Below are 16,193 nucleotides of genomic sequence, written 5' to 3'. Positions count from 1 at the left end.
AAGGAGAAGGAAAGGAGAAAAGTTACAAAAAATGAGACAAGTAGGAAAAAAAAATAGAAACAAAGCTTTTATACAAGGGGAGGGGAAGAAACTGAAAGGAATGGGGAAAAAAGAAACAAGTTATATCATGTACTGGTACACAATTCTCTATGATGAAAATGATCATTATGTAGAACCTAAAATGTACCAATAAAATCTGACTGAAGGAAAAAGTAAATTAACTAGGCTGAATGATTTTATTAAACAAAGAGATTGCACCTCAAAAGTGTTTCACTGCAAAATGAAATTCCAGATAAAACAGAATGAAAACATAGCAGCAACTTACCTCTCCATAGATTCTAAATGTTCCAGTATCTTCATCTAGCTCAATGGCGGTAACTCCAGGAACCTTTCTAGCTTGCTGTATATTACTACCATGTGTTCCTATTGCCAGGCCCATTAAATCTTCTCTCACAACAAATTCCTCATGAAAAGCTGCAGCAAGTTGTTTTGTGCACTAGTAAAAGAGAGAAATTAGAATCTATTACAAATCAAAACATAGTAATTTTTGTTCATCCATGTTCATAGAGCATTATTCATACAGTCAGGAGGTGGAAATCAAGTGTCCATCTGCCAATGAGATACCCAACACAGCATCATTCAGACTTTTTAAAAGAGAGGGAAATTTGACACATGCTACATCACAGACAAACCTGAGAACATTATCATCCTACGTGAAATAAGTACTTTTAAAAATCACTGATACAGTAAGACTCCACTTCTATATAAATTATCTACAGCCATCAAAGTTAGAAAACAAATAAAGCAGAATATCCTTGAAGCTGAAAGCAGAAGGAAATTACTCAGAGCTATTTTTTAAACAAGCTGGGTTCAGCTTTAAAATATGTAAAATTCTGACGATTAAGAATGTCAGTAACAACAGTACTCAACTGTTCATTTAAAAAGTTAAAATAGTGCCAGGCGTGTTGGTACACACCTAAAATCCCTGCACTGCGGGATAATGAGGCAGGAGGATCACTATGAGTTCAATGCAGGCCAGCCTGAACTAAATAGTGAAACTCTGTCTCAAAAAGATCACCCAAAAAGTTAGGATGGTAAATTTTATTCCACGTCTACTTCACAATTAAAAAAAAGTATTTGTAAGGAAAACGGCTAAGGCTCTTGGAGAACAAACAAAGCATCCAGAGCTGGATGTGCAGGTGCCTTCCTAGAATTCCAACAGTTCAGAGGCGAGACAGAAGGATTCCTATGAATTCTAGGCCCACCTACATTACAGAGCAAGACGGGGGCGGGGGGGGGGGTGTTGAGACAGAAACACAGAGAAAACAAAAGAAAACCAAAAGGAAAAGGGAAGGGAAAGGAAAGAGAAAAAGAAAAAGCAAGCTTTCCTCAGTCTAATCATGATCATAACAGTAAACCTAAAACATTAGAGAGTTTCAGATAGAAGTTCTCCAATTCTTGTGATACTTGTCTCAAAATGTATTCCATACCTTGTTTGAACTTTTAAATTAAATGGGGACATTCATAAATGTATCTCAAGAATAAGCATATCTCTATTCTCTCTAACAAAATTTTGTGTACACACTTGCTGCATCGATTGCAAGGGAATGTGTAAATAATATGATAGCAATGAAGAATAGGAAAAAACAGGAAAACTGAAGATTGGGCAGAGATACAATGATAGGCTCGAATAGTTGGTACAGTAAATCTAAGTTTTTCACAAAGGGTCATGACTGACAACACAGTAGTAAAAAAAAAGAATGTTGAAGATGATAAAGTAGCAGCAAAGCTGTTCTTCTGTCTTTGGGCACCTATTACCTAAGCCCTAACAAAAAGTCAAGAGACATACTGCAGAAGAAAAGCTATGTTTGATAAAAGTAACTTTTCTAAGAACTGTCCATAAAGCAGGACTAGGTTATCTTATCTAACAGTCAAGTAGTTTGGGCCAGGGAAGACTACAGTGCTGAAAGTAAATGGGACATGGATGGACAGGCATGGACACGGAAACAGATAGACGGATGGACGGACACACACACTCAACTTTTATTAAGTAAATCCACTTACTTCTAAATGCTTAGTGGCCTCTTCATTTCTGGACATAAGCATCAACTTAGTACGAATACTTCGCAAATGCATGTCACTTAAAATATTTACTCTCTTCACAGTTGCTTCACTAGCAGACTATGAACAAACAAGTTAATCACAAGAAGTTTAATCATCCTCTGAGACAACACAACATGGTATTCTATCCAAAACCTTCCTTTAAGTCTCATCACTGCACTTTACACATAGCAGTTCCTCTTCCCTATGTAATTTTAAATCTTTTCTCAATTCCTCTGTTATTAGTATTTCCTTGTCATGATAAGTTTAGTGGTGGGAAATCCAGGTTCCTCACACATTTAGATATTTAAGAATGTCATGTTAGGGACCAGGGACATAACTCAGCAGCACAAGCACCTGCCTGGCAGTGTGAGGTTGTGAGTTCAATCTCCAATACCAAAAGACAAAAATGTCATGTTGCATGTTTCGTGGTTCTCATTGCTTTATAGCTGTAAAAATTTCCTTCTAAAGAAGATAATAGTCAAATCAGAATGGGTGTCATAGTGAATTGCCTTCAAAGTAGTTGCCTATACCCTCAAACTTGATACTATCAAACAGAACACAACAGAGTAAAATCAGTCAAAACAAGATGGTGGGAGCAATACAGGGCTTCAAGTTAACAGGAAATCAAAAAAGGTACTATAATATATCCTGCTATTTTTTTTATTTTTTCTCTTAATTAAAAAAATAATAAATAATTTTTTTTAAAAAGGTGGGAGATTGAGATAAAAGAGGACATAACATAATACAGGTCAAAGCATAATTTCAGCTACATAGTGCTTTACCACAAGATAACCTGACTTAATAGGCTCTTTCCTTGAAATATTGGAGTATAACTTCATATACTATGGCATCAAACATATCAAGGCAGTGTGGAACCATTCAAGAAGATGAAAGTATTACAGGGTATTTAGAACCAGCTAACGGAAAACGAACAATGGGTTCTATATTATCTCTGTGCCTATAAAAATTTTTTGCTTATACTATCACATATAATAAAATCTAGTAAGATACAACATGATAAAACCAATGGAGACAGAAAAACAACAGTTTGGTGAGACTTCAAAACAAGATGATATTAAATCAGCACTAGCTATTACGATGTCTTGTTTTCTTCAAAACAGCTGTTCATATCCTCACAGGCGATAGTATCAAATAGCCCAGAATAAAAACCATTCCAATTAATGAGTGAAAACTTTATAAGGCTTCAAGGCCACATAATGGGGAATCATGATTATCACATACTTTTATATATTTGAATCATTTCTTACAATAGGGAAACTATTCGGTACTCATACATGTGAGTTTGATTTATTTCACTTATGAGTATGGTCTCAAGCTGAGCCCACTTACTTATAAATATCTCAATGTGATCCTTCTTTATAGCTGAGCAGTACTCCATTTTAAGACAGATGACCATATTACTAAGTTTTTGTTGGATCATTGAACACAACTGTTTGCAGTCTCACTGTTTGAATGTCCACTTTGTAAGCTTTAATCCTGTAACTTGAACTATTTCTAAGATGAAAATATGTAATCTATTAACTAGTGATTTCTTACTGTTTTTTTAAAATTCTGTATTACTTGTACCCTTATACTGTTTTTTTCTCTTTTAAATAAAATTTTTTGAAAATAAAAAAAACATTTCCCTTTACACTGTATTAATAAATTTACAAAGTTTATCTTAAGCTTTTATCTTTTGAACTATCTGATTACAAAATCTACATAAAAGCCATTAGTTAGAGACCTTAAATTATGGTGTTATCTTACCAGTATCATTAGCTGTGTGGTTTCTGGATGGTAAAATATTCTGCATGCTCCTACTGCTTTCTTAAAATCTTTATGTGCATTTTCATTTGCACACCTAAACAGAAATGAATCCAGTGTTAAGACCTTGATAACATTAAATTTAGGACTTAATGCAAAGTCAGAATTTCACTTTGACGTCTTCCATTAAAACCTTTATTAAAAACTTTCTATTAGAGATTTCAATTGATGGAGAGACGAAAGTTCTGTAGTACTAAAAAACACTAATTCATAAAGTAATTCAACAATAAACAAAGTTACTCACGCCTCTCTCAAATCCTCAGGAACATCCACTGTGCATTTAAAGAAGGTATTTTTTTTGACAGTTTTATTTTGATTGACAGGCCGAAGTCGTTCAAATGTGACTATTTCATTGTAAGTGGCATCACAAGCAGCATATTCAATGACATAAAACTAAAAAACACCAAAATATTTTAAAAGTCCCACCTAAACAAAAGCAACGAACTTTAAATCAAGTTCTAATTACTTTGCTGAGCTTAATAGGTACATAGGTTCCTTATGGCACAGATACTAAGCAAAGCTTAGTTTCAGTCATCATATTTGCCCAAAATAAGTTTAAGTTCTTCTCGTACACCTTCAGAGAGCAGCTTTGGTAATTGCAGAACACAAATGGAAAGCAATAGTCTAATGAATTTTGGAAATGTGTGATCAACTAACTATTTCTGAGGTAGGCTTTTTGAAACAAAGCTGAGAGTTGGAGTAACACTTAATGGGGCTGCATTTCCTTAGAAAGCAACTGTCAAGATCACTTACTTCTCCTTTCATCATCCGAACTTTAGCCAACCACCATCCACATGGTTCTTGGTCATTTGCTCTTGAATACACCTGAAAAACGTGAACAATGACTTTATCTATTCATCCCAAAAGATTTTAAAATAGTCAATTACTTGTTATAAATCCAAGAGGTAACTGAATTCAACACAAAATTATTAAAATTGGTGCATTAATTAAGAGCCACTCATGGAAGTGCACACCTGTAATCCCAACACTCTGGGAGGCTGAGAAAACAGAATCCAAATTTTAGCCCATCTTGGGCAATTTAACAACACAGCAAGAGTATCTCAAACCAAAATATAAAGGGCTGGGATACAGCTCAGTGTGAAGCCCCTGTGTTCAATTCCCAGTATCACAAATAACTAAGTATAAATAAAAATTTAAGGACTGAGGATGTATCTACAAAAGCTTGGGTTAAATCCCCAGAGGGAGGGAGTGAAGAGAAGCCAGGAGAGAGGTAGGGCGGAAACAGAAGAAATTAATTAATTAGTGTTCATAAGTGAAGTTTAAGAATGTAGTACAAACTTAAAAATGTGGCTGACCACTCTTTGGATAGCTTGGCTTCTTGAAACTCTAATTTCCAGGTGGGCACAGTAGTAAATACCTGTATTCTCAGCACTCAGGGAAGCTAATAAAGCAGAAGGATGGGGAAAATGGAGCCTAGTCTGGGCAATGTAGCGAGTCCTCTACTTAAAATTAGAAATAAAATATGGCTTCAAGTCCCAGTTATCCCCCGAAGAAAATCTAACTCCCCATTAATAAGGCTTTATCAAATAAATAGTATTTTCAAGAAAATGTTCTTATAAGGCAGTTTTTTGTTCTGTTTTGGTTTTTCATAATATATAACATACGTCCCTCAGTTTCTGTAAACACCATCAAAATTAGGAACTGTTTGTTTGTTCTATTTTTTGCTCAGTGCTAGGCCAGACCCTCAGGTTTTGCTCAAGTGAGGCAAACACTCTACCACTGAGCTACATCCTTGTTATTTTTATTCTGACAGGGTCTAAGGTACTCAGGCTAGCCTCCAATTTTCAATTCTCCTGCCTCATCCTCCTAATGGCTAGGATTACAGTTACAATTATGTCCCACCACACTCAGTACATTTTCAGAAAATAATACACCAAAAAAAAATTTTTTTTTTGGTCTTTTTTGTTTTTATCAGTACCAGGGATCGAACTCACAACTGCCTGCTTGCAAGGCAGGCACTTATGCCGATGAGCTAAATCCCCAGCCCCAATACACCAAATATTAAAATTATTGTGAGAATATAACATTTAGAATCATTGCTAAAGAACCAAAATCAAATTTATAAGAACTGTTTAGTATTAAAAAATACAAACATATTTATCAATCAATATACCCAAGAATCTTGTTCCACAAGTTTTTGCTGATTTGAAATAGGTTTTTACAATGTTGCTCAGATTGGTCTCAAACTCAACAAATCTTTCCACTTCACCCTCCGAAGTTGCTGGGACTATGCACATTATCACATACTCCAACCCAGTATCTTCCAAAACCTTCTATCCATTAAAACTTTTTTTTTTTTTTTTTTTTTTGGTCTTTTTGAGACAGTCTCACTACATAATTTAAGTTGGCCTTGGGCTCACACTGTAGCCCAGGCTGGTCTCAAACTTGCAATGATACTCCTGCCCCAGCCTCCCAAAGTGCTGGGATTACAGGAGTACACCACTATGGCTGGCCATCTTGAATTATTCACCTATGTCAAGAATCAGTTTTATTAACATAAGGGATCAGAAAAGTTTTCTCTGGGAGCTAGCAGTTATCATTCCTGATGATACAGTGGCTTGTTTTGTTTGTTTCTGAGGTGGTAGGGATGAAAGGCAGAGGGCTCTCTACCACTGACTGGGTTGCATCCCCAATCCCTTTAAAAGTTTTTAATTAAGATAGTCTCTTTGCCCTCAATGGCCTCAAACTTTTGATCCTCCTGCCTCAGCCACTCAAGCAGTTGGAATCACAGGCAAGCATTACATAGCTCAGCAGCTTTAACATTTTCAATACACAAGACAGGGGTTGTCCCTTCTGTCTACTGAAAATATACAGAAGAAACAACAAAGGGCCTCTACAAAAATCTTGACTAATGTTACCATTTGTATCTAGATTTCCCCCATATATCCATGTATGTGGAATGGGTGGAGTTTTCCCGAGGTGGCTAGATCTAGTGTGTGTGATGCTACTGTTAAGGATGCTAGCTGAAATGGACTTAAGATGCAATGCTAGGATATCCCACCCTGGGTATGAGTGCTACCCACCCTATGAGTGGGTAGTCAGATAAAATGTAAGGAACAGAAAGAGGACTATAGTTACTGGGCTGGCTGTTTGCTTCCTGGCCACTGCTTTGCTGCCTGCCTGCCATCAGCTCCTTCTCCTCTGCAATGCCCATCTGCCATGCCACCCTACTTTGGAACAGGCCAACTATGAACTGAAACCTCTACAAACTATAAACCAAATAAACCTTTCCTCTCTTAACTTGTGGATACTAGGTATTTTACCACAGCAATGAAAAAATAACCAAAGCAAATATAAAACTCCTATCCGGGGGAACCATGAAAATCCAAGGGTGAAGGTCAACAGTGATGATGCAAAATATACGCTAACAACTAATTTTGGAAAGGCTGAAGCTTCCACCAAGTTCATGTACAGGTAAGTGTAGCAGTATACATCTGCTGTCCTATAAACTCAAGTGACTAAGGCAGGAGGATCATTCAAGACCATTAGTCCGGCTAACATAGCAAGACATCATATTAAAAAATCAGAATTAGCAAAAAAAAAAAAGATCTGAAAGGCATCATCTTCAAACTGTGGGGATACTGTAAGAGTTTAACAAAACCTAAGGATAAACTTTACTGTGTAACATGGTTTGGGAAAAAAAAAGACCCAACCATAAAAGCCAATCTCCCAATAGTGGATTCGATTTTAACATTTTTCTTTTATGAGCAGATCCAACTAACTGTTCAGTATTCCATCCTTTTTGTTCCTTCTTAGAGATCTTCTAAAGAAAATTTACTTAGAATAAAACCTATCCTTTTAATTCTACAGTGAATTAACATAGTGATACTGTTTCTTCTGTATCTTGAAATATTTACTTATTTATTATCATCCATGGGTTATGCTGAGCTACCTGTTTCAGATGACTAAATTAAAGAATGATGGCATCACCTAGAAAAATCACAATGAAATGAATAATCATTTCTATATCATCCTACAAATTCCTTACTACATAATCTGAAGTATTCCATTTCTTTTTAAATAAAAAAAAAGCACAAAAAACACTGAATTCATATTTTTAATGCATGCTTTTGGCTGTTTCTTATGAGTAAAGATTTTGGAATCTGTTATTTTCCACTTAAAATTACAAAGAAGAAAATTTATAGTGGAAAGGCTACTGATTATTAGAGGAATCAGAGATGAGAGCAGCACTTTAGATCTGACTGCTAAACTTGAAATTACAAAGCAGTATTTCATACTATGAAGTCTTCAGATGACAACATCCTATATTTCTAAGAAGAAAAAGACAGATAATACCCTCATTCACTCATCACTCTATTGGAACATCATGTAAAATCCTTTCAAAAGAACCTGGAAGGACATGATACTGTGTATCTTTTACCATATTTATGCATCAAAAGTTACAATGTAAATGGAAAACTGCAATGCATAGTCTATAAAACTGACTAGAAAAGACATACAATAATGAAATATAGCCAGGCATGGTGGCACACACCTGTAATCCCTACACTCAGGAGGTTGAGGCAGGAGGATCACTGTGAGTTGGAGGCCAGCCTGGGCAACATAGTGAGACTCTCTCAACAACAAAATAGCGGGGAGGAGTGGAGAAAGAAAGAAAAACAGAGATAGAAAGACACAGAGACACGCAATCTCCAATAGATTAGTCAATCCAATTGATTATATACAAAAATACTTAATTATTTTTTAAAAACCACAAGTATAATGAAGTTGGCTGCTTTTTAATAAAATTAGAGCCCATCTAGAGTTCCAAAATATTTTTCAAGTAATGTATTCTGATGATCTACTTCTAATGGAAACGAGAGTAACAACAGATCTTTTTCAGACATGTATTTGATTACCAGTATTTAATAAGAAGTATATGTTCTACAATCATGTATGACAGCTGATGAGTGGTTATATTTAGAGAACTATACTCATGTAAGATTTATACATCATCAACATCAAGAAAATACAGAATAAAAGTTGAATTTGTTGCAGTTAAAATATGATTAAAATTGCTGAAAGTTGAACATTATCATTACCCTTTCAATAGCTGGACACAGTGACCTCGATTAGCTTTAAAGAAACTCTGAAACTACCTAAACCTTTTGTTCTATTTTATCAATTCAATTTCATCAAAAAAAAAAAAAAGTCTTTTGGGAATCTTCATTTGTATGTAGCTTGTTTACAAGAAAGAAAATACTATCCTCTACTGCCTAAAAGCTTTATTTGTCAATGAATATTGAAAAGTAAGATTCACAGGGTTGGAAGGTTCAGTGGGAAGACAACCTTGTGTTACATCTCCAGAACAACCAAAAGAAAATAAAACCAAAACTCCTTGATTCAATTTTATGCCTGGTATCTATTTCTGTAAGCTACATTCCTAACTCCACTGCTGAAGATGAAACCAGTCTAACTAAGGCAACTAAATCTAAATTTCTGAACCTTTCGAAATCAAAACACTATGAATGAACAACTGGGCATGGTGGTGCACACCTGTAATCCCAGCACTTGGGAGGCTGAGGCAGGAGAGAGACCCTGTCTCAAACAAACAAACAAACACACACACACTATAAAGAGGCTAAATTTTTCAAATATAGTGTATCATACATTTTTAAAAACTACCTTAACAATCCAGAATTAAAAACTGTACCCTGCATACTATGTCTAAAATGCTAAATATATATATGGAATTCATTTATGAATGTCAAAAGAGAAGAAATTTTTCACATTTTACTTAACTTTCCAAACTAAACCATAAAAGCAATGGTCTTGATGTGCCTAATGGCATGAAGTATCCTCAAATCCAAAGAGTTCAAAATGCAGGACACATTAAACAACGATAATGGGAATCCCAAAAATATAGTACTGTTCAGATTAAATACTGTATTACCATGTTTCATGGTAAGGGTTATAATAGGAAGAACCAAATTTCAATAGTCAATTTCAAGATTCTTTCCACCAAATGATCTCAAGTCAAACTGTTATTAAAAATTATCTCTAAGCTGGGCATGGTGGCTCACACCTGTAATCCCAGCACTCGGGAGGCTGAGGCAGGAGGGTCATTGCAAGTTCCAGACCAGCCTGGGCTACACAATGAGCTCAAGGCCAGCCTGAACTGCATAGCGAGACCCTGTCTCAAAAAGACCAAAAAAAAAAAAAAAAAAAAGAAAAAGAAAAAAATGATCTCTAAATTCAAGCACATAACCAAGTAATGAAACAGAATTCTAATCTGGATCCTAAATTTTTCATTCAAGTTTGTAATGCTCAATTGCATCTTTCAAGTAACAACCAAATAAATATGAACACTGTACACAGTTTTACCAGTTTTCAGCAACTATGTCCATTTATTTGAGGGGGCTTGTTTTTGTTTTGTTTTGTTTTTTTGGTATCAGGGTCTAACTCAGGCTTACACCCACCAGGCTGGTGCTTGTGCCACTGAGCTATATCCCCAGCCCCACTATATCCAGTTTTTTTTTTAAAGAAAAAAATATCACCATTAAATTAAATGGTTGTTCAAAATGAGACACTTTTACTGACTACTATGCCTTTTTATTTTTGTAATACAGTAATTTGCAAGAACTAGAAAGTGCACATTAGAAAAAGCTAGCTGAACATACAGAATTCACAAATGTGATTTCCCTACCTACACAATAGTATTACCTCATTTATATTACGCTTAATGCTTTAACAAGTAAGTTTCATCCTAACTTTATTAAGTTTCAGTAACTAACTCTTCCCACAAAAGAGAAACTAATGAAGAATATACTCACCTCTTGTGTGAACATTTCCTAAACAGTGAGATTAACAATGGATTTGGTATTATAAAAAAGACTGAGTCTAAGTAGAGAGCAAACAAGTTTAGATAGGCTACAAAAATCACGCTCCCTAACTTCCGGAGGTATACCACACATAAACATACATCTGTTTTGCTTTAAAAACAGTAATAATTTTTAAAGTTCAAGGAAGGTAGTATCCTATTTTAAATCCATTTTTCCTTTCTTTATACAATTGTTCTAAAGATGATACCATTTCCAAAGTTTTAATGGAAATACATAGGTTTACAACATAATGCCTGACAATCTGCCACAAATCTGGAAATGAAAAAGCATGTCACAAAACAGTAATTTACCAATTATTTCAATGGCAGAGTGTTCTAAGGACTGAATAACCAAAGGTACTCATGTGTGCAAGGCAAGTATCTTATCATTAAACTACATTCCAAGCTCTGAGACAGTCTGACTAAATTGTTCAAACTGTCCCCTAACTTAAAAACCTCCAACTTCAACCTCCCAAGTAGCTAAGATTATAAAATAGGTCTTTAAACCTCAACTGGCTTAACTCAACTACTGATACTAAACCTTTCCTTGCCAATTCAGAAACAATTTTCTGAAGTTTGATATATGCAAAGACAACTCAGAAAATTTTATAAGTACTTATCAGCCTGGCCTGACAGTATGTGCCTGGATTCTGAACACTCGAGACTAAGACAAGAGAATCACAAACATAAGGTCAATCTAGACTACATAGGGATTTCAAGTCAGCCAGACTAGTTCCAAAATAAAATAAATTACCTATAAATTACATAAGATGTTAGGCTTACAATGTAATATATACCTGTGTATAGTACGTTATTGCTAAACAAGGCAGACTTCCACAGCAAAAAGGAGGAAGAACATGAAAATCACTTGGTGGTGTGGGAAATTTCTACAGCCTTTGAAATGGCTCAGAATACTAAAGCCAGGGGTGCTCTACTGCTGCGCTACATCCACATCAGACCTGCTTTATTTTGAGACAAGGTCTCACTAAGTTGGTCAGGATGGCTTTGAAATTATGGTTTTCCTAATTCAGCCTCCCAAAGAGCTGGGATATAGATGTGCCACTATATCCATCTAGACCTTTTCAAAGTCAACTTTCCACTATAAATCATATAAAACTTTCTTGATGCCGCTACTAGACTACAATGCTAAATTATGTGCTTTAGTTTCATTCATGTCAAGCTGGCTACAAGGGTGTATCCAATATTCCAGTGGCCAATACATTTTTTGACTCAATAAAATCTGAAGATAAACTGTATGAAATCGTCAACATTCAACCACTCCTCACTTAGAAAAATAGAAATTTTGTATCTTCAACTTAAAACAATACCTAATGAACTCAACAGAAAGCTGCTTCAGACCATTTTTATTTTAAATGTAATACTAACAGCCAAATCAGTCACTTTCCCCATCTTCAAGTGGAAGGATTTTTGGACCAAGGTTCATTTTTTCAAAGTCTTCTACTCATCCTATAACCAAGGAAACACGGTTGCAAAACAAGAGACTAATTTAAAAAGGCTCTTCATGACATTGCTAATCAAACAATTCAGAAGACATACTCTTTTATACGAGATTTACAAAACTTTACAAACTGCAAGAGTTGGAGAAGGGACAGAAAGGGATGTGTTATGTACAAGTACCAACTCCCCACAATAAATGTCACCATTATGCACTGCAAACACATACTAATGAGAAGAAAAATGTAAAGTAATTTACAAACTGGTAATAAGTGCATGGGTCCATTTATATAGAACAGGTATTTTTGTGTCACAAAATTATGAAGTAATCATTTCAACCAGCATTCTTGTTTTTTTTTTTTTTTTTTGGTCTTTTTGAGACAGGATTTCACAGTGCAGTTCAGGTTCATCTTGAATTCAGTGAACCCCCTGCTTCAGTCTCCTGGGTGCTGGCATTATATGCATGCACCACCACATCCAGCTCGAGAGGCATTTTTGAAAGGTAAGGTGGTGAAGGTCTGAAAATGGCGGCGAGCTAGGGGATCGAGCGAAGAATCTCTCCAGAGAATTCAAACTCAAAGCTAAAAAAAAAAGACAGCATGGAGAGGACCAGACAAATCGATAGCGATTCTTATTAACCAAGACGGTACAGCTGGAGGATTTAAAGTCGTGCTGAGACCGGAGGCTGCAAATCCCGCGCCCTTAAATCAACGAACAGACTCGTGGACCCAGCACGAAAAGCTGAGTTGCTTTTGGGGACTGCGGAAACTGAGACCCAGATCGAGACTCCAGGTGGCAGCCAGTTCTGCACCGCTGCACCAGAGCAGATGTACAGAGCTCTGGCGTTTCGAATCTAAACGACGCACAGAAATCTGACCGGTCAGCGCTGAGCCACGAGTGGGGGAAAAGTGGACGGCTTGGTGTGTGGCGGTCCCGGAGCGGGGACTTGCACCGGACTCTGGTGAGTACAGAAAACCCCGCGGTTGCTGGGTTTGACCAGAGAACAGCTGGCCCGCCACCACGGGGAAATCAATAACACAGAATCTGGTGCAGACATATTAGCCTGGCGACAGAAACCGCAGCTTGGTAACATCACCAGGACCCCCTGTAGGGAGGGCTGGTGGAAGACATCTTGAGTCCTGGCAGAGTCTGATTGCTTGCTGGCTTCAGCTCCGCACGGAGAACTTAGTGGGAGCCATCTTGGTTTTGGGCAGATCTGCTTTTCTGGTTCTCCTATCACAGAGAGGTTTGGAAGAGAACGGCTGGGACCTGGGCAGAATCCTGTGCCATTACCCAGCTGCTTCTGATTCAGGGAGAACTGGCAAGAGCTACTGGGGCTAGACCAGGCCTCTGCTTGGGGCCCAATGGGCGGATGCAGAATGGTCACAACTCAGTGACAACCAGAAGGTACAGCCTAATTTATGAACTAACTGACACAGAGGCTAGAGACTAGACTGTACCGCCCCTGCATCCCAGCCTACCCCAGATAACAGCAAATTGGGGAGGACAGCAAAAACTCAAGCCAGCACGCTTCTGAAAGGCCCTAAGCAATTCGGAGAGGGCCAGAGAACTCCAGGACAGTCTGAAAGATACCAGAAACATGACAAGAGATAAAAATAAAAAAAAAATCTCCAGCTGTTCAACAGGAGAAATTAAACCCAAGAGAACTAAACACTAAAGAGAACAAACACAGTAACCATCCATTGCTCGACACAGCATCAGCCGAAATTAAAAAGTATTTACATGATCTCATAGAGGAATTTAAAGATGTACTCCTGATCCAAGTGAGGCAAGATATAAAGAGATTAATTAAAGAAATGACAAGCCCTGCCCAAGAGAACACAGATGGAAGAACGGAGGAAATCAGAAAAGAAAGAGAAGCATCTGAAGAAGAATTTAAGCATAACTTAGAATACATGAAACAGATCCAAAGAGAATATCAGGAAACTAAAAACTCCATTGAATATTGGCAAAATGCCTTGACAGAAACTAAAGACAACCTTCTGAAACTTGAAGAGAGATTTAGGGCTTATGAACGTGAAAGAAAAAGCCTCTTAAAAATAACAAGGAACCAGAAAGAAGCAATTCTAAAACTGGAAGATGATAAAAAGATGCATAACCTAAGAATAAAGAATGTGAGTGAGGAAGCAGGAACATCCAAAAATGAAATACAAAAAATATTCACAGAGATATTAAAGCAAAATTTCCCACGTATAGCAAAAAGAAATGATATCCAGATAAAAGAAGCATACAGAACGCCAGCTACCTACAACCAAAACAGATCTACGCCTAGGCATATAATAATCGAGATCCCAGAAATCCACCAAAAAAACAGAATATTAAAAGCAGCCAGAGAAAAGATGCAGGTTACCTATAACGGGAAATCTATCAAAATAACAGCAGACTTATCAACACAAACTCTTAAGTCAAGAAGGGAGTGGGGAGAAATATTCCAAGTCCTGAAGGAAAAAAATATGCAACCTAAGTTCATATATCCGTCAAAACTCTCTCTAAAAATTAATGAAGAAATAAGATACTTTCAAGACAAGGAGGAACTGTGGGAGTTCGTGGCCACCAATCCAACCCTACAGAGAGCGCTGAAGGACATTACAGAGAAAGAGAGGAAGAGATATCAGGATTACAGCTACAGTGGCAGAGAGGCCTCAGTGTATGGGGCAGACCATGGAATGAGGGAATAAGGTGGACAAATTATAGCAGAAAAGTGGAGTAGCAGACATGAGGCAGAGACGGTAAGCTAGTCTTTGGTAGAGACAGCTCTGAAACTATATTTAAAAAAAAAAGCAGAGGTCATTGCTAATGGTGTATAACGATTTAAAAGACACAGTAGTCCTAGTGCCATATTTAGATTGAATTAAATTTGTTCTGGTCTGTCCACTCATATCAGATTTGAGGACACAGACCTCTAGAACCAAAAATAGCAGGTTATACCATGGTAACTATCCTTACTTTCCTATTGACTTAAGCTGAAATCCTGTATTACTTACATTGTCTTACTATGACTGATCTTAATTGTATCTGAATCATAAGACTATTGGTTGGCCTTGACTGATCCTATTTGAAATCGGTATGCGTGTTAGAATCAACCCTAAAAGTAGAGGAAACTACTCTGAGCATGACAGGATGTAAAGGATATCCATACTGGTATGAATCAGTAACAGCTCTCAAATACTACAATGCAGTCAAAGATAAGTTTTTATAAAAATAGGTGATAGTATATTTAACTATAATAAGCCAGTGTTGTCGACAAATCTATTGAAAATAACAAGAGAAAACATAGTAGCTACGGAAGATCATTTATATTATAGTTTTATAAGTCTTATCCATTGCATGTTTATCTAGGAAATTGTTTCGCTGTCTTGTTATGACTTGGTTTTCCCTATAATACAGAGAGGATAGGAACAAATACTCTGAGGAAGAGACCTGAAAAACCCGAGGCTTATTTTGTAGCATTATAATATAAATTCTAGCAATCTATTGCTTGCTGATTAAAATGACTCTGGACTGGTTTCTTTAGCTCAACTTCAGCATATGCAGAGATGGGGACGGCTATCACAAAGAGAATGAGAGATGCGATGGTAGTTGGTAATGTCTTCCCTAATTTGGAACTTGAGGACCTAAAAAGACTCCATCATCCTGTAATGATTTGATTAGTTCTATAATATGCAATAAGTATAGAAAGTGGGTGAAGTTAGGGACAACTATTTGTAAGAAGCTAGAGACAGTTAGATAAGGTAGATCTCCAGTGGACTTGCTTTGAAATCTGTATTTCTTTAAATTGTTTTTTATTTTTTTTTTTAAAAATGTTCTGTTCTGTTTTGATATGGTTAACCTTATCCTCTTAGAGATGTAAAACAAATAGGTGGAACTGATAATCATATTACGGAGCTTTTGTTCGGCCATAGAGCAGAATGGTTTGTAGGGTCACTTTTTTGAATGTCATTCTAAATAC

General features: G+C 36.6%; 1 protein-coding gene across 6 annotated transcripts in view; it reads right to left on the bottom strand.

The window, feature by feature from the left end:
* The window catches only part of Fxr1 (FMR1 autosomal homolog 1), a 64,226-nt gene that overhangs the window by 24,649 nt on the left and 23,384 nt on the right, over positions 1-16,193 (bottom strand). For all 6 annotated transcript variants that reach the window (XM_013150149.3, XM_013150150.3, XM_005002691.4 and 3 more), the window contains exons 4-8: positions 4,681-4,752; positions 4,172-4,320; positions 3,871-3,964; positions 2,065-2,181; positions 326-496 (exon numbers count right to left, since the gene is read on the bottom strand). In XM_013150149.3, the coding sequence (XP_013005603.1) occupies positions 326-496; positions 2,065-2,181; positions 3,871-3,964; positions 4,172-4,320; positions 4,681-4,752 (603 nt within the window). The remainder of the gene's footprint in view (positions 1-325; positions 497-2,064; positions 2,182-3,870; positions 3,965-4,171; positions 4,321-4,680; positions 4,753-16,193) is intronic.

This window comes from Cavia porcellus, unplaced genomic scaffold, assembly GCF_034190915.1.
Source record: "Cavia porcellus strain 051 isolate PalLab524CR breed Dunkin Hartley unplaced genomic scaffold, mCavPor4.1 scaffold_17, whole genome shotgun sequence".
Taxonomy (NCBI): Eukaryota; Metazoa; Chordata; class Mammalia; order Rodentia; family Caviidae; genus Cavia; species Cavia porcellus.
Note: the sequence above shows the minus strand (reverse complement) of the source record. Positions and strands in the feature narration are given on the sequence as shown.